Source organism: Homalodisca vitripennis, chromosome 3 (genome assembly GCF_021130785.1).
Source record: "Homalodisca vitripennis isolate AUS2020 chromosome 3, UT_GWSS_2.1, whole genome shotgun sequence".
Classification (NCBI taxonomy): domain Eukaryota; kingdom Metazoa; phylum Arthropoda; class Insecta; order Hemiptera; family Cicadellidae; genus Homalodisca; species Homalodisca vitripennis.
Genome location: NC_060209.1, coordinates 99,517,286 through 99,539,071, shown reverse-complemented (window position 1 = coordinate 99,539,071; position 21,786 = coordinate 99,517,286). Strand labels below are relative to the sequence as shown.

Sequence of the window (21,786 nt, the reverse complement as noted above, 5' to 3'; positions counted from 1 at the left end):
AGTTTATGCTATATTGTACGGATAAATAAACAAACACAAAAGCATGATTTTGTCGTCACTTATCTTCTGCAAATAAAATCAAGTTCCTTCTTTTAGATATATAATATATCAAACAAATCGTAAAGATATCAAATATACGATAATTTCCCTTGTGTGATAAAATCTTGCTGTAACACTTTTATTTTGTCTGAACAATTATCTTTTGCGTCCTAAACAGCGAACCACCTACCTAAAAATATTTCATCCAGTAATTAATCTACCAATAATGTAAGTACCGTTGTTGGACATGATAGGTATTGTAGCATTCTGTATAGCACATTCATAAAATAAAATGTATGCAATGTTCACGTCACACAAGTGACTTATCGTTTTAATGAAATGAAGTGTATTGAGGGGTTTACACTTCAATATGCCAATATGTTGAAGATGCTTCAGTAAAATATAACTGTTGATGTTTTTTAGTGTTTTATTGCACATGTGTTTCAATAGTTGCTTTAAAACCCGATCACTAACCCTTGAACCTGAGCTATATTCGTATTTATAGAACAAGTAATTTCTTGTGTTCGAAGATTGCAGTCATTTTGTAGTGAAAGGTATACTCACTTATTCGTAGTGACCCATCAGTTTTTCTGTCCTGTTACTACATACGGTACCTTCTGCATATTACGATGGAGAAACACAATTGCGAATCCAGATACAACCATTGATGTCTTCAAACTAATTATATTTTAATACAAATGTATAGTTTATAGTCTATTTAACACACATTTTATACTGAAGATATAAAACGATCTGTTTTCATCGCTATACCATCAGAGTGCGGTAAGTTCGCAGCAACATTGACAGCTAAGTTACATGAACTGGCGAGAGAGCCAAGTCGTGTTGTGCTGCATCTGCTACACCATCCTGTCCTCCTATTATACTGTCGACTATTTCTTTACACACATTCTGTTACGTATAAATATATTTTACCAAGTACTCGTCTCTAATTGTATTAATAGTTGCATTCTTCTACTCTGAAAACAATATAAAAGACGTTTGTGTGTGTGTGTGTGTGTGTGTGTGTTTGTGTTTGTGTGTGTGTGTGTGTGTTTTTTGTGTGTGTGTATAAAGTCTTAAACGGAGGGTGGTTTGGGTTCTGGGGTCATGTTCGGTGAAGTTTTGATGAATTGTTTCTTTATTTCCAAACATGTATTCAAGTCTTATATTTAAACTGTATACATTTCTTCTTTCACGTCTTACACAAAGATATAATCACAAAGGTATAAAAGTATACAACACTTGGTTACAAATTTTAATTACGCACTATGAAAATTCCCCTTCATTAATAAAAAAAACCATTCTAATTCTATTACCTTTTATAACGCAAAACATGTTTAATAAATCCAAAATATACATTAATTTAAATAATACTTTTGTTACAACGAAAGTCTAAAGTCACAACAGTTTTATGAATCCCAAAACCAATGAACTAAACAATTACGCAGTATTACAAAGTAGGCAATATTAGTTACGGATAATAAACTCAGTAGGTGCAAGAGACAAAACGTAAGGCTTACGTTAAAAATTTAAATCAAATTTAATAGTTTCTGTACCCAAAGACACAATAACACAATCTACAAAATCTTTTAATGTAAAAAATATCAGTTACGGATAACAAAGCCTCCAGTACCAAGAGACAAATTACGAGATAACTAATACGTAAAGTTAAGAAATCGTATGAATAATTTCCTTTTTTTTATTTGGCTATTTAAATTGAAAACAATTACAAAATAACAATATAAGACACAAGATATAAATTAAATAAATAAATACACAGGTTCCTGACAAAAATGTAAGTTGTATAAATTTGGTGGAAGGACAAATAAAAAAAAACAAATTAGGTGATTTAAGTTTTTACTGCAAGCACAAGGGTCACAGATAACCACAAAGGACTCCAATTCAACTCGGGCCAGTTGCGATATGGGCAGCTTCTAAATGAAACATTAAACTAAAGAATTACATACTCTGTATCCCTACCTTAGCAATATCAACAAAGAACATACTACATACAACATACACACATAATAGTAAGTTTACATAGGCCTAGGCTCAATATAACTACGTACTTTTGTTTATTTGGTACCAACTAGGCTAGTATATTACTTTAAAGTCTTCCTTTCACTTCATGTAGATTCTTTTCCAAAATATGTCTAAAAAAAAATTATGGTTGCCTGTAAAGTCGGTTTTACGGGCGAAGATTTTACGTGACAACGTCTTTTTCTCGGAAGAATATTTATTGTAATGAATATTATTAAATTGCATAATAAGAACAAGGAAATGAATGAAAATAAGAATTGCACAAATTTTAACTATAGAAATATATTTTGTTTACTAAAACATTGTACATAATTTGAAATTAATTAAAATTTGTTATTGTAAATGGTAAAGTTGAATAAAACATTTACTAAAATTGGAATTTGAAATTCTTGCTAAACACAGTTAAATTCTAACTTCGCACGTGATGATTGGTCGGTTTAGTTCGTTTGTTTGGTCGCACTGTTATGACAGGTTAGAGGTTATAATTTGTTATTTTAAATGTTTGACTAGCAATACGCGCTGTTTCTTCTCAATCGACTGAATTACGATTGATTGCAGAGTGATTTAAACTAATAATTTACTTAACACTATCAACATTTGTCAATAGTATGACATAACCTATAAACTCAGTTTCTCAACTTTTGTGTCAATCTAACAATTAATCAATCAATCATAGTTTACGATAATGAAATATCAGTGTACAATTATTTACCTTTATTGTTGTAGTTGTTGTAAAATTGTTGTAGTTGTGCTTAGATTCGTCAATCTAAGCACTCCACATTTTCACGAATAAACATAGTTATCTGCTTTATCCCGTGCGGCGGACCCACAGTTATTTGCTTTATCCCGTGCGGATCCCGTGCGGCGGACCCACTGGACGGGCATCGTAACGTTACCGGGCGTTACACTTTTTCATGAGTGACTCCGAGCCGCAACCTAATTTAAGACGTTGTCACGTCAAAATGTATTGAAAAAATAGATACAACCTTGTGTCTAGTCTGTAGCTTAATACGGCGTCCATGTGACGCTGAGGTCCATCTTTAGGGAGATACAGGTTTGGTCAGGTGATTACCTAAGCATAGCTATCGGGAGTGTGGGGCGACCCGAGACAATCTTTGAAGCTAATTCCAAATTCTTATGATTCACCTTAGCGAAAGTGTAAGTAGGAAGCCGGATCTATACAATACCGGAGATAAAAAAACTCAACAAATCAATCACTGGATAATATACAACGAAGATACCGACTACATCAATATAACACTTACACAGTAAATACAAATCAGAATCACGTTACAGAACTAACCTATAACCGGACCAGTTTGGTGGCAGCTTACAGTTCTGCCAGACTGTCAGAGTTCATACGGCGGAGCTTAACCGTTTAGCTTAAGAAGCATAGGTCGTAACCACCGCACGAATCTAAAAATCCTGAAATTTGGAGTTAGGCATTTAAACTACGTCAAGTATGAATTGCTTGATATGAACACAACTGAACGCGCAGTACTTAGACAGTGTATGGTGATGAAGTATATTAATCTGGGCTGTGACGGGTTAATATAGCAATTAATAAAGTTATTATGAAAATGTTTACAAAACCTATGTAGTTAAATATAACATTAAGTTTTATAGGCTGACTGTTATTCAAAACTCGATGGGATAGAAATATTTCCCTATCCAACACACAATATCTAGAGAACAAACTGGGCTACAGTTGATTATTGATTACAGTTGATTATCAAAATTGACTTGATAATTTAATGAAACTATATTTACTGCATATACAGGCAACATCGAGTTCGATGATGGTACATGTCATTCCATAGGATTTGGCTAAGCGTTAGCAAATATTTTTACATTGGTCTTAAGTATAAACATGATGGCAATGATAAATATAAAAATAAATAGTTTTTTAACAAACTGAGTATAAACATACACCTAACCATGTGGTGATATAAATTTGATTGTTACTGTTTTAATGTTTACTACCAAAGCTATCTCAGCCCCTCAGTCAACAACGAACAGTCCGAGAGCTCATTTTGTATTGTATGAGTTATATATTGTCGAAAATAATTACTTTAGCTTTCTTGGTTCAAATCTGCCTAAGAAGCAGTTGATATGGCAGATGACTCTTGATGAAGCGAGGAGATGATGACTGATATAACTTTTACGTTATCAGGTATTCTGTTAAGCAATTGGTCCCCGCATGTAGGCCTTTAGATGATCGAGTAATTTTACCTATTTCCGTATAGTGCAGTGTAGTGCTAAGGGTGTAGAAAGTGGAGGAATCGGGTGGTTTCGTAAGACTATTATTGTTACTATTTAAGGTAAACCCTTTCTAATGAAGACCTTTACAATCTATACTCCTTAAATACTAAAGTGCAATGTTATACACTCTAAAGAAAGCTTGCTAATGTCTCCGATGAAAGGTACAGAACATCTGTGTATAAAGCACAAGGATTTCTTTACTACGAGAAAATGTATACATATACACACACATTAGACTAATATTAACTGTATTGCATATTATAATGAATAATAATCGCTGCGATATAAACCCCAAAATTAAATATAATCCTATATCGGCTCTTACAATAAACCATAGCAAAACGTCTATGGAAAAATTTTTCAACTAAGCAAATTAAAAATTCTGATAAACCTTTAATTAATCATTAACTTATCACAGAGTTCAAGAGACTAAGCCTCCTGACGGGTTGAATCTAAGGCATGGGTTATCAGTTAAAATGATTAATTTTCATTTTTTAACTTTCATATAATTACATAATTTATTATTATTATAAATTATTTTAGTAAATATTTCCATTACAGTGTTAGTTTATTCAATATACTACCACGTAATTAAATAATAATTTTATTGGTTTTGCCTTGATTTTGAGTTCCTTGTAATTTTTTAAATATATTTATCACACTGAATATGTAGATTTTTGTTACACATCAGAGTTATTGTTGTTGTTTATTTTGCTCTATTTTTAAATACGTTGTTTTTAGTTGAGGAGTAAAGTTTTTGTTTTGTTTAGACTTGAAAACAATGTTTCTTCCAATATTAATTTGGAAGAAATGTTGTGTCCTAAGTTTCATGAAACTTGAATCTGTTATAACTGTTTAATGAATCTTTTATAGAAGTTTTTGTCTTTTACTGTTCATCGCCTCTACCATAATGAGGTGATACTATGAAGAATTCAAAAAAATATACTAAGTGAAGGCAAACCCGCCAGTTATCTTCAGTTTGACTCATTTGAAACTGAATGCATTCAATAGTGTTTGTAACCACAAAATGACTATGTGCCTACTGGCAGACTATTGAAGGCATAATATTCCCACAACATCTCTATAGCGAGCTATGTGGTGACATATCAAAACGAAACTGTACATCATTACAGAAGCTTTTAAGATTGTGTGACAAAGACACGACTGGCTGGAGACATTCTCATTAACTTAAAATTAAAATGTTTTTAAAATTATCATTGTTCCACATTAAATCAAATTTGTACTGAATAGAAAGGTGGATAGAATTCTTATCGTAACAGTATAAGAATACGGGGCGTGGGATAGCCACTTATGGGTGTACAACATCACAGACACCAGTTTGGGCAGTTTGTCGGTAAAAGATAAACATTCTGTTATTATTCAATTATTATCATAGAACACTGTAACGGATGTTGTATACGTCAACATGCATGAAAAGTAGCTTCTTCAGATAGGTGACTTTATTTTCTAACATAACGGAATTTCATGAACCTGGGAGTTGGAAGTAAGAGGATTATTTAAATCCGTAATTAGATTTCTAAACGACAGATTGATTGAATATTGATCTGATCTTAAAGAAGTTGTACCTGAGCATAGACTGGAGTAATACTGTCTATAAAGTAATGTACTTGCTCACATAAGATAATTTAATGACGAGCGTTAGCAAAACCTGTCGAATGAGGGATTGGAAAAATGTAATTCTTATCCGTCTGTCTGCACGATATCTAGAGAATGTGGCATATAGAATTCAAATATATGCATGAAGCTTCATTTCTACGAAAGAATTATCGATTTCGATTATGGAGGAAGTTAATCCACAACATTTTGCCAAGCGTTTGTTGAATATCTTTAAATTAGTCTTATGGGTAAAGTTGATGGAAAAAAGAAAATTTCAGAATACATTAATTTTAAAGCAATCTGAGTACCTACATTATATGGCAGTTTATCATGTCATATAGAAACATTATGTTAGTAATGCATACGTAAACTTATGAATATTTTAAAGCCTGGATACATCAAAACAAGAAAATGCTCTTTTTGAGAGGATTTTAAGCACTAGTGGTGAAAAAATGAAAAGTCCATTGTTAAAAAAATCGCTCAGATTATTAAAGGCTGAAAGTCTTCTTGCATATATTTGTAAACGTTTGCATTCAGATAAAAGAGAATCGGAGTTCCAACGCGAGGTCATTTGGTTTTCAAAACTGTTACCTTTTAGTTACAGACATTATACTACACTCTCTTTAAATTTTAGAAATGCTGCTTCAGACTGAATAGTGCGTTGTTTAAGATGTTTTTGAACATAAAAAGTCAAAGTCGATTTCTTTGACTTTAATTTTTGCAATCTTTAAACCAATCAGTCAATATGCAAGTTACTTATATTTGTACAAAGCTATAATAGTGTTTTAAAACTTTTCTTTCTCTTGCAACATTTATTGCAACATTATTGACATGGATAAATTGTTATCCTGTCCACGCTTAGGTCATCCATATCATTAAATATATGAATGGTCATAGCAGTTAGTATTGGGTGGAAGGTACGGAATAAAACTAATTTCATTTTGCAAGGACAATAGGAGTTTGGACATTTCACATCGTTATATGTTGCAAAATTTATAAGACTACATTTGAAAGATTGGTTTCTAAACTCTTCGTCAGATGAAAATAATTTAATGCATAAAAAGTTTCCTAAAACATACAACGTGCAGTAATAGACTGTGGCTAACTTTTTTTAACTATCCTTGTAACTAATAATTTCTACTATTATAACTATTTAAAATACTATGTTTAGTGGTACTGTGTATTAGCACACAAATATTATGGTTTCCTTGACGATGTGCATTTGCATTGGTATTGTAAGTTGACTGACCTGATCGGATTTTTGTTTCCTCTGTTGTTGACCTATCATTAATTTTTAAGTTTGCCTTATTTGTAATATGGTCATGCTATGCTTTGTTTTGGCGTTACATACCGAAAAACTGTCGGCACTCTATATAGATAGTTAGGTAGTTATTAAATATTGCATTTTTCGTTTAAATATTCATAATAGAAACTATTGAAATAAAGAGGATTTAAACACAACCTGTGTATTTGATTTATCAAGAAAGTAAAAAATAATATTCCATTCAGTCATTTATAAGCAATAGATTTTAAAAGTGTATTAAAAATTAATGGTTAGCAAATCTTGACATATTTTAGTGAATAGAAACGATAACTTAGATAGTAAATATATTTAAGTAAATTACAGTTTGCTTTTTAGGTATCTTTTTTACTTATCAACAAAATTGCAAATTTTGTTGGTCGTTAGTTTGCGTGTAAGCTTTTAACGTGGCTTATCATACAGATAACTAAACCTGCGTAAGACTACCTTTTACGCAACAAGGTTAGTTTAACATTTACTTACATAATGAGTAAACGTGGAAAGAATAATTCTTTATAATAATTCAAAATTGTTACATTAGTTTAAAAACTGTATTATCATTTTATGGTATACGTTTTATTAATTTATATACTATTTTACATTCATACATTTTAATGGTGGTTATTACCCCCATTTAGTGCAGAAAATGTTAAAAGATTTAGTTTTTCTTTGAAACTAATTATAATCAACTAATAAAATATTCGGAGGCTCAAAAATGAATATAATCTACTTTATTTTTAAACGTTCGCTTTACTTAAAGTTGGTTTATGAATTGGTGGTTTTAAGGTTAATTCACGAGTATAACTAAATTGAAGTTATCATAAAAGTAGTTACGAGTATATCATACTGAAATTTTTTTTGATCATGATATATATTTTATAATAATTAAAATAGCTCTTCTACTAAAATAGAATGTTTAAAGCAAAACTGATGAGAATGTGATTCTCTATTACAATAAATAAAAAATACCTTGATATTTTCAAATTCTACAACATAAATATGAACGATAACATTGAAACAAATTTATAATACAAACAAGTTGTACCCGCACCTTCAAAAACAATTTTCAAAATCAAGGTCCATAGTCTACTTAACATTTATAATGTTATATGATGGAGCCATATAATATTTTCCAGACTTAATTAGACACATACGAGGAGAATATTATGTCAGTGTTCATGGTTAAGAGGATCAGAGGTTAAGGGGAATTGCGACTGACTCATGTCAGGTTTTGTGCGTGGAGGAGCATTTTTGTTTTATTTCTGACGTTACAGCTGAGTTTGCTTTGCACATCTAATATATTATGAAAATAGGACTGAGAAGCCTCTTTCTGTAAAAAAGATACCTTTAGGACTAATGTTGTTTACGGTGCTAAAGTATGCCGGGAAATTGTTATAAACTTTTTACAAACTTTTATATGATTTCAACAAATAATAAAAATAATAGAATAGCCGAATTTGTCCTGCCATTCTCAAAATTAGCAGTGAGCAAGAAACTTAGCGATTCATTTTTATTTACAAGAATAAGATGCTCATAATGCTAAGTAGTGTTCACATGTTACAAATAAAATAATTAAAAAAACGCGTTAACAAACTTTATTTATTGAGTGGTAGATTAAGTAAAACACAATTAATTCATATATCCACTTCCTAAAATAAAATAAAAATAAAGAGAAATGATCTAAAATTCTGCATTTATGCCAAATTAGTGAATGTAATGTTACACATAACTATAACATTTCATACATTTACTGTATTAACTTAACCTCGAAATGTCGATCTGTGTGGTTGGAATATTCTTGGACTCTTTAAATAATGTATAGAGGATATTTCAGTATTTGTAAATTTCAGTGTTTCGACAAGCATTAATAAGAGATCTTTTAATAAAATAGAACAGTGGTGTTAGAGATAGTATGGTTAGAGTTATACTTTTTATTGTATACATTTTTATTTAACTTTAACACTTAAAATAATAAGTATTTTAATGTATAACTATCACTTAAGTTTTACGCTTCACACCGTATTGTTACGATAACAATACAGTTTATTGTTGAGTTATTTTAGCCTCTTTTCGGAGAAGTGTCATCTGCTCACGTATTGACCAAATACCTCATTTTGACCTACTTATAAAAGTTCAAAAGGGATTATATTTTAAAAAAATGGTATTTGAAATGTTGCAAACTAAATCACGTACATAAATTTGGGATTCTCTAAGTTCAATGCTGCATTGGAGTAAAAACCACTAATTTAAAAATTAGTTTATTTTTATTTATAAATACAATCGTTCGTTAAATAAATTTGATCACTTACTTTTTTATTTTACGTCAGTGTTTGGTTTGTTTAATAAAATCTTCAATTTGCATATATATATATATATATATATATATATATATATATATATATATATATATATATAGGCTTATTAGACAATCACTATTTGCAAACATTTAACAACGTCTTCTTAGGCTGTAGGGAAGTCTGTTCCTGCAAGGTTCTTGTTGGTCCACTCATCGTACTGTCTAGACAATTCTGGACTCAGCACCTTCTTCCAACCCCCAGTCTCCCCCTGGCGCATGAACTGTAACCCTGACTTGCCTTCCTTTTGCTCGGTCTGGCGGATGTAATTTTCAACATTAAGAGATTTGTTGCCTTGCATGCTAGAGAAACTGAGGTGATCCAGGAGTTCGGCCTCTTGGTCTTCTGGAACCTTTACCCCTAGGAACTCTGCCGTTCTTCTAACCACCGAGACCAGGTCCTAAAATGTGTTTTTTTTATAATTATTATATGAAACACCATCTGTAAATATAGGTGCATAGCCTTCAATTATATAATATCACTTAAAATATCTTGGTTTAGGGAATACTTTGATTCTTTCTACGTTTTAGCTAATTACTTGTACGTGTCAATAGTATGAAGACATACCTGCCTCACATCAACAGCTTATCTCATAGTTTAAAGATTCTATTACGAGGATATTAAACTATACTTGCAAAGTAATAATTCACAATGCACTATGCACTTCATATTATCATTATCGTAATACAAAATACACAATTTAAATACAGATTTAACCTGTGCAAGGTTCGATAGTTAGTTAAGTTCGATAGTTTACGGGAGCACTTTTTACTTAATCAAATTAATCATGTCGTTATTTTAAAATAATTGTTACAATTTTACTAACCATTATTTTTGTTCACTACTTATTGAAAATGGAATAAAATATGATTCATTAGAAACAAATAAATAAATGGAGGAATAACATTACATGATTATATATTATTTTTACTTTTACACTATTTTGAAACTTTCAATATTTATCTATTATGTACTATCTTTGACTTCTATATGAAGTTTACCCATAGGCAAAATTTTAAACATAGTTAATATGGAAGGTCTTAATCATCTTACCTTTTTCATTTCTTCAAATGTATTGAATAGGACGTTCGGTTCATTTCTCAATCTCCAATATGGCAATACATGGTTCCAGAATGGGCTGTATATAACTGATAAAATATAAAAATAAATGCATATAAACAAAGATATTATTTACAAGTTTTATTATCAGCTAATGTAATTTATAAAGTAATAATCATCGGTCTTTCGTGTATATGATTCGTGTATATAATATCGTGTGTATAACTTTACATGAAAAACGAAAAAACTTATTTTATCATTTCATTAGGAATCACAGGCATATAATGTAATAAATTTGGGTAGTTTTGTAACTATATCAAGTATGTTGTAAGGAAAAATATCACACTTTTTGTAATGATTTAGGTTATACAAAGCTCGTAGCTTCTGGAAAAGGTGTAAAATGATTGGGGTTTTATAGAAATACGTATATTTTACAATAAGTTATGATTGATTATTATTATCACTAAATCGGTGATATCTTTATAAAGAACGTGCGACATATTCATAGCTATATCTTCCAGTGTTTCGCTATCGGCCTGATTTTAATATATCCTTTACACTCTGCATCAAATGCTTACCAATTGCCGATAAATCATCAAATATCTTATTAAAAATTAAAAATAATGCGATGGATGTTTATTTTATAAGTAATAGAAAACTTAAATAGTATTGTAAATCCCAACAAAAATAATAACGCTTACATTTTCAATGGATTATTGTTACATATTACAAACTGTATGTTTAACACTAAAATCGGTTCCTTATCTGGTTAAAATTCTTATAGTTCTTTATATTTCATCCAATTAATTAACCTTATGAATAAGTTGAAATGAATAAATCAATAAATAAGTTTTAAAATTGACGAAAGTGAAAGTTTCTAAAAATTAGATTTTTGTACTTTAAAAAGAGTAGCATACCTTTATCCTCAACAAATGCTTTGAGAAAGAGATCTCGAGGACCTTCATAGTTGTTTCGCAAACAGAAATGATGGAAGTACGATATCGCTGCGTCCTTAGGGTTCCTGAACACATATATTATCTGAAACATATCGTACCATCCAATATTGCATATTAAACATTCTTTGTTGCTCTAACATCTTGTCAATCTTGCAAAACACAATTATTTTTTACAATAGTATAACAAATCTTTGATAGAAAGAAATAAATGTAAAATTAAGAATTATTAAATCACTGTAACATTTTATTATATATTATATTATATATAATAAACTATCATTATATATTAATACAATACATAATTATATATGTATATAATATTATTATTATACGTAATGAAATAATATTTTAATTTTTTAAATATATATTATTTGCTTTTGATTCTTTGTAAAAGAATACATAAGTAAATACAAACTTAAATTGACAGTAATTGCACACCTGTTTTTATTATTATATTATTATACTAATATTGAGTGTGATCTATTGATCACACTCAATATTTGCCGAAAGATAGCAAAATGATATCTCACGTACATAAATGTACACATACACACACACACACACATATATATATATATATATATATATATATATATAATATATATATATATATATATATATATATATACAGGGTGTTCTGAAAAAAGGTGCCCATAAGTCAGGGCGTGATTCCTCACATCAAAATAAGAAAAAAAGGTCTAATTAACATAGGTCCGAAAATGCTTAGTTACCAAGTTATACAGGGTGAAAGATTTCGTCTGAATTTCAGTTCCCCTGCTGCACCGAAGCCCTACGGGTATTTGTTGGCTGTTAATTAAGATGTACAATTTAGCGTACTTTATGTAAAATGAACTGAAAAATTGAATAAAACCGTTTCCAGACCTGTAGCTACAGTAATGTTTAAGATATGTGACGAAATACGCGAAACTTGGTCCCGAAAAACAAGTTACATTTAGGTTTGAAGCAGATTTACTATGTTAAATGTACAATAAACACAAAATATTTTTTCACGGTTCTTGTAGAAAATTTAATTTCGAAGAGAAAGATGTAAAATATGTCTATAATAGACAAACGCAAACTTTAAAAAATAATCCTTAATTACATACAAAACGCATGAAAAATAGACAAAATCTGTTAAGCTCTCTACTAATGTAATATTGAAATTAAAACAGCTGTTTTATTAAAACAAATTAATGAGTTACTATTATATATAGTAAATCTGCTTCAAACCTCAATGTAACTTGTTTTTCGGGACCAAGTTTCGGCGTATTTCGTCACATATCTTAAAAATTACTGTAGCTACAGGTCTGGAAACGGTTTTATTCAATTTTTCAGTTCATTTTACATAAAGTTACGCTAAATTGTACATCTTAATTAACAGCCAACAAATACCCGTAGGGCTTCGTTGCAGCAGGGGAACTGAAATTCAGACGAAATCTTTCACCCTGTATAACTTGGTAACTAATCATTTTCGGACCTATGTTAATTAGACCTTTTTTTCTTATTTTGATGTGAGGAATCACGCCCTGACTTATGGGCACCTTTTTTCAGAACACCCTGTATATATATATATATATTTATATATATATATATGTATATATACATTATGTATATATATGTAATTTTATGTATATATATTTTATGTATATATATATATATATATGTTTTACGATTTAAATATAGTTTTTATTTGTTCAAAGTTTATAACAGCAATCAATATTTAAAACTTTAAATAAAGCAGAAATAGTTATAGGCTGGCTCTATGAATTGCTGAAGCCAATTAGCCTTCTTTTCTTGACGCGAGATTTTGTAGGTAAACTGTTGAATTTTTGCGTTGTTGTAATCACTAATTGCACAGTTATTGGAAAGATTAGAGGAAACAACTTGGTTTCTTAGAGGAATACATTCGTAAGTTATTTTTGAACTGTCAAAATAACATTGCCTCTAGATTTGGGCTATACGTAGTCAGGTAAATAGATTGTCCGCCTTGAGAGAGGTCCGTGTGAATGTCGGAAGAACAACAATAGACCAGTTTTGTGTGTATTAGCGCCAATTCTGCCATTCTCTACCTTTTAAATTCGTAGTTTATTTCGTGTCCTTTGTCAGCATGAAATTTCAACTTACTCTATTACATTAAAAAGGATTGAAATTAGTAGTACGCTTAGTATAATTTAAAAATAAGTCACTTTAAATAGTTTATTATTCCTTATTTGTTCCACTCACGTTTATAATACAGTATCTCAATCTAATAATGTACCTGATGATGAATTCACTGAATCCAAAATGTACATCATACAAATAAAAACAATAATATTGTTAAATGTGGTTTATTTTTGTTAACAACGGATTTATTCTCACTAGTTTTTCTCAAAAGTTTGTGATACGGCTACGGAATTTGTTTTGTTCGGCACACTAATAATTATTGACACGATTTTGACACGAATTTCTCAAAAGCTGTTTTGAAATGAAGCTGAAATACTTGGAATTATAGTAAAATTATATGTACTTATCATTTTTATTTGTTACAACAACAGAAAAGCGACGTAACGTTTCGATAGCTTATATCTGGCCTCTTCTTCATATGACAAATAAGTATTTACCTCGGTAGTAAGTATTATTATAAAAACTTAAAACTCACCTTAGGTTTTTTGGTCCAGATTTGTTTCGGCAGAAGTTGAACAGGAAGATGAGTCTTGATAAATCGCGGAGATGGCGACTTGTTAACGTGCTCAATTAGATCAGGAATATCTGCCGAGTTCTGTCCCCACAGAGGTTTGTACCTGTGGTCAAGTAAGGAGCATTCTATGAAACAAAATATAGCAACGATTCGTTTTTGTGATTGGTTAATCATAATTTAATTATTCAGACTTAAGTATTTAAGTTATTATTTCTTATGTTAAAGAACATGTTAAAACTTATGTAAGATCTTTGAATTACAGAAATATGTATACGGCAAGAAATATTGGAACTAAAAGCATTGAATAGATCAACTACTATTTGCAATGGTTATAAACTTAATAAACCAATTAAAACAATACCATGACATGGGACATCTTGTTAATAGTTAGCCTACATTAGGCCGTGTCCACTAAATAATTTCTATTTCGATTAATGTTGTATTCTATTGGTCAGTAAGAACAGTTTTAGTTAATTTCTGTAAACAAAATCTGGAAAACACTATTTCACATTTTTTTGTTCCTTTTAAAACATTCTCCAGCTAAGAAATTTGAGTATTGAAAAGTATATAACATATATTATATAATTATACAAGTACAACCAAGAAAAATCATTATTTTACATTAGCTTGTTGACACAACAAATATTGATTAAATTATCATTTTATTTTAACGCAATAAACTAAATATACAACAAATCGATGAGTGATAAAATGTATATAATGCCGATCAAAATTCATAATTAAGCATGGTTTGAGATTATTAAAGTTTTATTTTAATTTTTACTATATTAGCATGCACGGCTAAATGATTTACTTTTCTTCACGCCAATAGGAATATGAAGTTAATACTCACTCTAAGAAAGGGAACCTGAAGTACAAATAGGTGGATTTTGCTTTCTCGAAATCTAAATTATTTTTCAGTAACCAAACCATTTCTTGAGTCCATGTTGTTCCTGAAAATGATTTTTGTAAACAGTTTCATTAATAAATATGTTATTGTATGAATACAAAATTAAAGTTCACATACAAAGCACATAAAAATCGATTAAAAACAAGGATCAAAGCACACTTAAAAAGGGTTTTATTTTATTACAATACAAATATGGGTGATTTGTGCCTAGTGAGTACGCCTAGTATATTTCTATATTACAATAGTATACTCACCACATTTAGGGAAGGAGATGACCCAAATGTCATCGTGTCTGACCTCCAAGTCCAGAATTTGCTGAGCACACTCCGCGTAAGCCTTGGTAATTACTGTACCAAAAGGCTGCATTCTCACCTCCCCAGCAGGCATAGTTCCCTGACAGAACTCTTGCAGTTGCAGACTTAGCTGGTCCGCGACCGGCTCGAACTGGAGCTCCATTAATCTGCAAATTCAAATGTAGATCCAGACTTGTATCATTTATGTAACTAAGTCAGTCTCTTTATGATCCTTTAGTAAATAAATAGAGTGAATTTTTCACCATGACCTACGCACTTGCCACTTTTTCATAGAGTAAGACAATAACGAACTTATCACTTCACTGGCTGATCATTAAAAGGCTGACTTAGATAAAGGTTACAGTTTAAAGTAAAACCCTTTTTATAATCAATGCCTGTTCTTTCAAGAGTGATTCCTAAGGTTATTATTAAAGTTAATATCAAGATGGTGAAACATCAATCATGTGCAGCGCTACAGAATTGCCTCCCTTTTTGATGAAATTTGCCAGCTTTCTTCGCAATAATGTGGGAAGTTCATTTGCTATTTTTGAATCGGCGTTGAGTTTTTTAGTATAAACCTTATGCTTCCAGTTATAAAATTAATGTTAAAGTTCATAGATGACTTTTTGGATCCATCCTTCAAATTATAACCGTGTTGAGTTTGTCAATATACAATCCAACATTCTCAAAGGAAATAACCGGATCAAATGATCTTGCTGTACAATGATAATTATTGAAGGGAGAGATGTAAAGGTACAGTTTTGTCGGAACCAGAGGATTTTCTAACCCACATCACAAATATAACAACTATCCATAACCCCAAAGGAGTACGAAGCAAACTTTCAAATTATACACGAAAAAAGCCCATTGGAAAATAAAAATCCAAACCAAATGGTAATTATTATTGATTCTCAAATGCAAAATGTTTACTCCATCACATGTTTCTTAAAATGATAAGAACTTTATGTGGAGAATGTGATTTTCTGAACAAAATTGCAATCAATGTCATTGTTTTCAAATATTCCATTTTGAAATTAGTAACGACGCTGTCGATTGTCTCTTAATTTTTATACCTGGGTAAATTGCATGTTGGAGGCATGCAGTTGCAGTTTAAATTAATATGTACTTCACTGAGGTTATTTACAAAATTTCAAATCCAGCATATTTAATATATAAATTCATACAAATTCATATAAATTCAATAACACGTAAAAATCATCCAGCAAATTTAATTTAAAATTCAAATTCGCATATAAACACGGGCATATGAACAATTGTAAATACCAGGCCCATGTGCTGGAGCAATGCGGAGTCGTGTAATAGGTAGAACAGCCTGTTAATTTTTATAATAAAAACCGTTTTGTATCTGCTTACGAAATGTTTCAACTCAAAATTTAAAAGCTCTTACATTTCAGCAAATTCACTGTTGGTTAATCATAACTCGTATGATTTTCGAGATGTTCTGAGGACAGATTGACAGTAAGCCAATCATATAGAAATAACATTTGTACACCCTTAGACAAAAAAGGAGGAACTGTGTCAGGTCGTTACTGAGTATAGGCTTCAATAACGCTCAGTTAAAGTTTATTGAAGAACATGCAACTTCTAGAAAGCACTCTCGTCTAAGTAGAAATTAAGATTCGTGCAAATTTTAAAGTCTAGATACTTTCTTCTCTATAATATATTTTACTTTTACACCATGGATATAATTTCAACTTTTAAAATCCTATCTGATTGTACTGATTTGCTTTCAAAGCTTTTATTTAATTTATTCTACTATTTTTTCGTTATCACCATGTTTACCCATATGACCAATGTAATAGTATTTTCTAATAGTCACACAAATCCCATAGAGTGATAGAGAGCACCATCATCGAACTCTATATAGTATAGTATATTTATAACTATTTAGTAATTATCCTTCATGCGAAATTTCAAATTTATAGGAAGGTTTGTTCCCTTTCGAAATATGGAGTTGACAGACATAGTGACAAAAATGACACTCGCCGACGCTTCGCAAATAAACTAACTGGGTATGAGAAATGCGGAAATTGGACTGAACATCTGATTAATTTTAATTATTGGCTTCTTAATGAAGTATTTGACGGTTGTGGTGGTCGGTGAAGGATATCGCTCAATATAACTAACCTATTCTGAGGAACTAAATACCACTGCGATTAAATAACATACGATTGAGTGTAAAATGTTAATACAACGAATAAACGTTAAAATTAAATATTTAATTCAAAAATAGGCTTAATATTTATCAGGGTGTTAGAAGTATATTTTATGGAATTCAGCTTATTTTAGGGTTCAGATTTAATCTTCTTCTCATACCAACACGTGCGTATGAACAGTTTAAAATACCAGGCCCCCGTGCTGGAGCAATCAGAGGTTGTGTTTAATAAGTATAACAGCCACCTACCTTGTCACTATTTTTGAATTACCTATCCTCTCCTCTTTATGCATTTTTAGAATACAAACCGTTTTCTATTCTGCTTAAGACATATTTCAAATCAAACTTTAAAAATCCTTACATTCCAGCAAACTCACTGTTTGTTAAGTAACCATATAATGTATTTTCCTCAAATCGCAATATTTGCAATACAAATTCTTATGTGATGTGAAAAGAATTACATTTGTCTCAACTTCAAGGGGTATAGCTCTCATTATTTCCATAAACATGTTAGTATTATAAAAAATGTCATCTCAAAGTATAGAATAGGCACTAATATCAATTTTATCACACGCTATACAATGCTCTGTTATACTATGCTTCAAATTCCTTAACCTAGCTTTGGAATGAATTTTGTAAAAATGTAAATTACGTCTTCTAAAGAAAGCAAGAAGCGTCAGGTCTTTTAGGAAGACTAAGATGACGGTCTGCCATATCTTTCAAAGGAAGCAAAACTATAGGTGGTTCAGGAAGACCTATCTGACAGTCCAAGTCTCCATGACTTCCAAAGGAAGCAAGCATCTGGCGGTTCAGGATGACGTGCCTGTATACTGCCAGTATTCCATATCTACTAATGAAAACAAGCACCAGCAGATAAAGATGAACTAGACATTGCTAGACTATATATCTTCTCAGATTATATCCGAAGGCCGGCTCCAATATATCCTAGCCTCATAATCCAAAGCACAATTACTTGAAACAAAATACCTCGTCATAGACTAAATGATAACCCTCAGTTCTAAAAACTAATGCTCCTTAAGAGAAGACATTTAACGGAACACTATGTATTATATTACTTTAACTTCTATTGATATTAAAATTATGATTATTAAAAATAAACAAAATAATTGGCTAAAAGTACAGTCACTGTTGGTTCGAAATAGCTTTTTTATTTTATTATTCGTTCTTCAAAATGGTCTGATTACAACACGGTCGCTGTTTTGTTCATAACATCTCGTCTAGTGTGAGCGGAAGGCATTTATATTTATGGCAATGATCAATATGTCACATAAAAATATAGAAATTCTGAAATAGAGTTAGTTTTCTGCTTCAATTCGATGAATATAACGCTCAATATAAAAGATGAAAGATGTACGTATAAATGGCTCCAATTACAGATAACGAGTTTTATATATATATATATATATATATATATATATATATATATATATATATATATATATATATATATCAATTATGTACTCATAATGACTATGAACACAATACCAATCGTCATAATGCGAGTACAACATAATATTTACTATAGCCAATGCGGTACTCTTGAAATTCTTTCTTTTGTTCAAATATAGAGCTTAAATAATATTTCTAAAACTTGAAAGGAACATGGTATCGTGGATTACATGGAAATAATTCAATTTTAATTTGTATTCTTCTTAAAATTGTTTGTCTTCCATTGTAAGATAACCAGCGCTAACTTTTACTTTTTCAATTTTGTGCCTCGAATAATGAGTTTTACACATATTTAGAATAGATCTCCTATTGACTACTCGAGTCAAACATTTCTTTCATTCATCACGTGACTAGAGTCAACAACACACCCAAAGTTAGTTGACTGTTAGTTAACATACCAAACTTGGAGCCCAGCATGCCTCGGTTGCTATAATATTGTCGACCACTTCCTTCCTGTATTGGATAACACTTGATGGACTAAAGCGACTATCACAATACTGCACCAGACTCCCTAGTTCTCTGAATATGTGTATAATTTTACAACTATATTATATTTCTAAATCTCGTTTCTTATTTCCATCTTATTTACTATCTTACCGTTTTATTTTCAACGTCACAACTTTATTACGTGCTTTGATCTGAAGAGCAATAACACATGTAAAGTTTAAATTCTTCTACATAATAACCGGTACAGAACGAGTTAATAAATTTGAAATCAATATCAGTTACTAAACTTTGCAAAAACAATGATAAGGAGGTGTTATCACTATGTAATGACGACTCGTAGCTCAGCGGTTCAATGGCACGTACATTCTTATGATTGCCGTACCTTATCGCCTTGTCTTTGACCTAAATGGCAGCTGAACTGTTCCGGTTAATCTAACATTAGACCCGTCACCAATTAACCAGTTGAAAGTACTGTCTCTTACACAACAGTTCTTTTTTATATACTTGAATGTGTGAGAATATATATGTGTGTATGTTTTGTGTGTGTGTGTGTGTGTGTGTGTATAATTTTTTTTTTAAATTTTAATAACAAAACCAAAACCAAAATAGGTTTTGATATTAAAATTTTAAAAAATATAGTTTTTTTTATTTTAATAACAATACTACATTTAGTAAATAACCTTAAAGTCGATAAATAATTCCTTTGTGGCTTTTCTTAAGTCAATAAATAATTACAAAATAATCAAAACAATTAAAATTTAATAAATTATTTTTGTTTCTGTCACTGTTGTACTCCTATCAGTTACAAGTTTGACGATTGAAATATCGTTATAAATATTAATGACAATATTGACTTATGAGAGGAAGGGAGGATGTGCTAGGACAGAGTTTTTAGAGTACTGCAACATCAGAGAGATGTTGCAGATAGATTCGAATATACGTAAATATATTGAAAATATCTATTCTGGTCAGATTTGATGGGATTTTGTATCCATTGAAAGTATGTAGCATTTTCGTATAATGTTATAGTGATATTTATATCCCAGGTCAATAGAGGAAACTGTCCTTAAATCATTCCATAAAAAAAAAACCGTTTTTAACTTTACAAGCGATCCTTTTCCGATTTTTGGTCACTTAAAATACACATATATTTTCCTGGGGATTTTCAGTAAATAACACACATAATTTATGTGAAATGCCTTATTCTTTAAGATGCCGTCTTAATCAGAATAACTGTTTCCAAAAAAAATAAAATAAAACACCATTTTTCAACAGCATAAAATTAATTAATTATTGAATTGCTGAATTAAGGGTTTACCTCAAAGACACATTAAATAGTATAACTTATTCTAACGTTTTAAATAGATGATACGATAAAAACATTTTTACAGGTATTTTGAGTTTACATCCTTGTCACTTACCTGGGTATGTGTAGAACATGATTTTTGACTACGGGAGACGGTCTGCTACAGTCTCTACAGTCACAAATTGGTGTTATCAGACTGATAACAACTTAACTACTCCCGCCAAGCCGCCAAGGGCGTACGGAGCTGTGTGCCAATTAGCCGTACGTGCCACTTGTACCATTAAACCTTACCAGAAGGTGGTTAATACCGTTTATGGATTTTAAGAGAAAACCCCTTTTCCCTAATTCCATATAATGAATTTCAATGTGAGATAACACTCCCTCCAGCTCGTTTGTCCAGAGACTAGTCCGAATTGAAGTATATAACTCACAAATTGTTATTACTACTATGTGGTGGAATTTCAGATCAAATAAAAATTAAAGGTGAAATAAAAATCTTTACCTGTATTTTTAACTTTTAATTTATAATCACCTGCGATCATGACTCCGTTAAAAATAGCTCATTAAGATTGTTCGCTTATAACATAATAGGTTTGCCATCACTCATAGCCCCAGTGTAATGATTTAGTTACAAACTACTATCAAGTAATTGATTAAACTTTTATTTTATAATACTGATTGCATCAAACATATTAATACTCAGTTTAACATCATAATCATTTAGTTGTAAAAAACCATTTAAGGGGGTTCGGTAGGCCCTATCCTTACAATGCTATATTCCTATATTTTATGTACCTTCTTCTCAAGAACAACTGGTTCGATTACAGTAAAATTTTTATGTGTTATTTTTTAGGTCCTTATCATGAAATAGAGCGCAAAA

At 30.6% G+C, this 21,786-nt stretch overlaps 1 protein-coding gene across 1 annotated transcript; it reads right to left on the bottom strand.

Moving 5' to 3' along the window:
* Window positions 1-9,646: 9,646 nt before the first annotated feature.
* LOC124358698 (luciferin sulfotransferase-like) lies at window positions 9,647-21,097 on the bottom strand. Its single transcript, XM_046810998.1, has 7 exons — window positions 21,022-21,097; window positions 15,469-15,674; window positions 15,158-15,257; window positions 14,266-14,407; window positions 11,589-11,709; window positions 10,666-10,760; window positions 9,647-10,012 (listed from the first exon to the last, which is right to left on the bottom strand). The coding sequence occupies exons 2-7, from the start codon at window positions 15,668-15,670 to the stop codon at window positions 9,719-9,721; spliced, it is 954 nt and encodes a 317-aa protein (XP_046666954.1). The 5' UTR covers window positions 15,671-15,674; window positions 21,022-21,097; the 3' UTR covers window positions 9,647-9,718.
* Window positions 21,098-21,786: the final 689 nt, after the last annotated feature.

Excerpts from the sequence above, each read along its gene's own strand:
- LOC124358698 (XM_046810998.1), bottom strand. The coding sequence starts at position 15,670 with ATGGAGCTCCAGTTCGAGCCGGTCGCGGACCAGCTAAGTCTGCAACTG. Across the intron at positions 14,408-15,157 it reads TTCAGGTTCCCTTTCTTAGA|GTACAAACCTCTGTGGGGAC; the intron begins GTGAGTATTAAC and ends ACTTGACCACAG. Across the intron at positions 11,710-14,265 it reads TCTGGACCAAAAAACCTAAG|ATAATATATGTGTTCAGGAA; the intron begins GTGAGTTTTAAG and ends GATATGTTTCAG.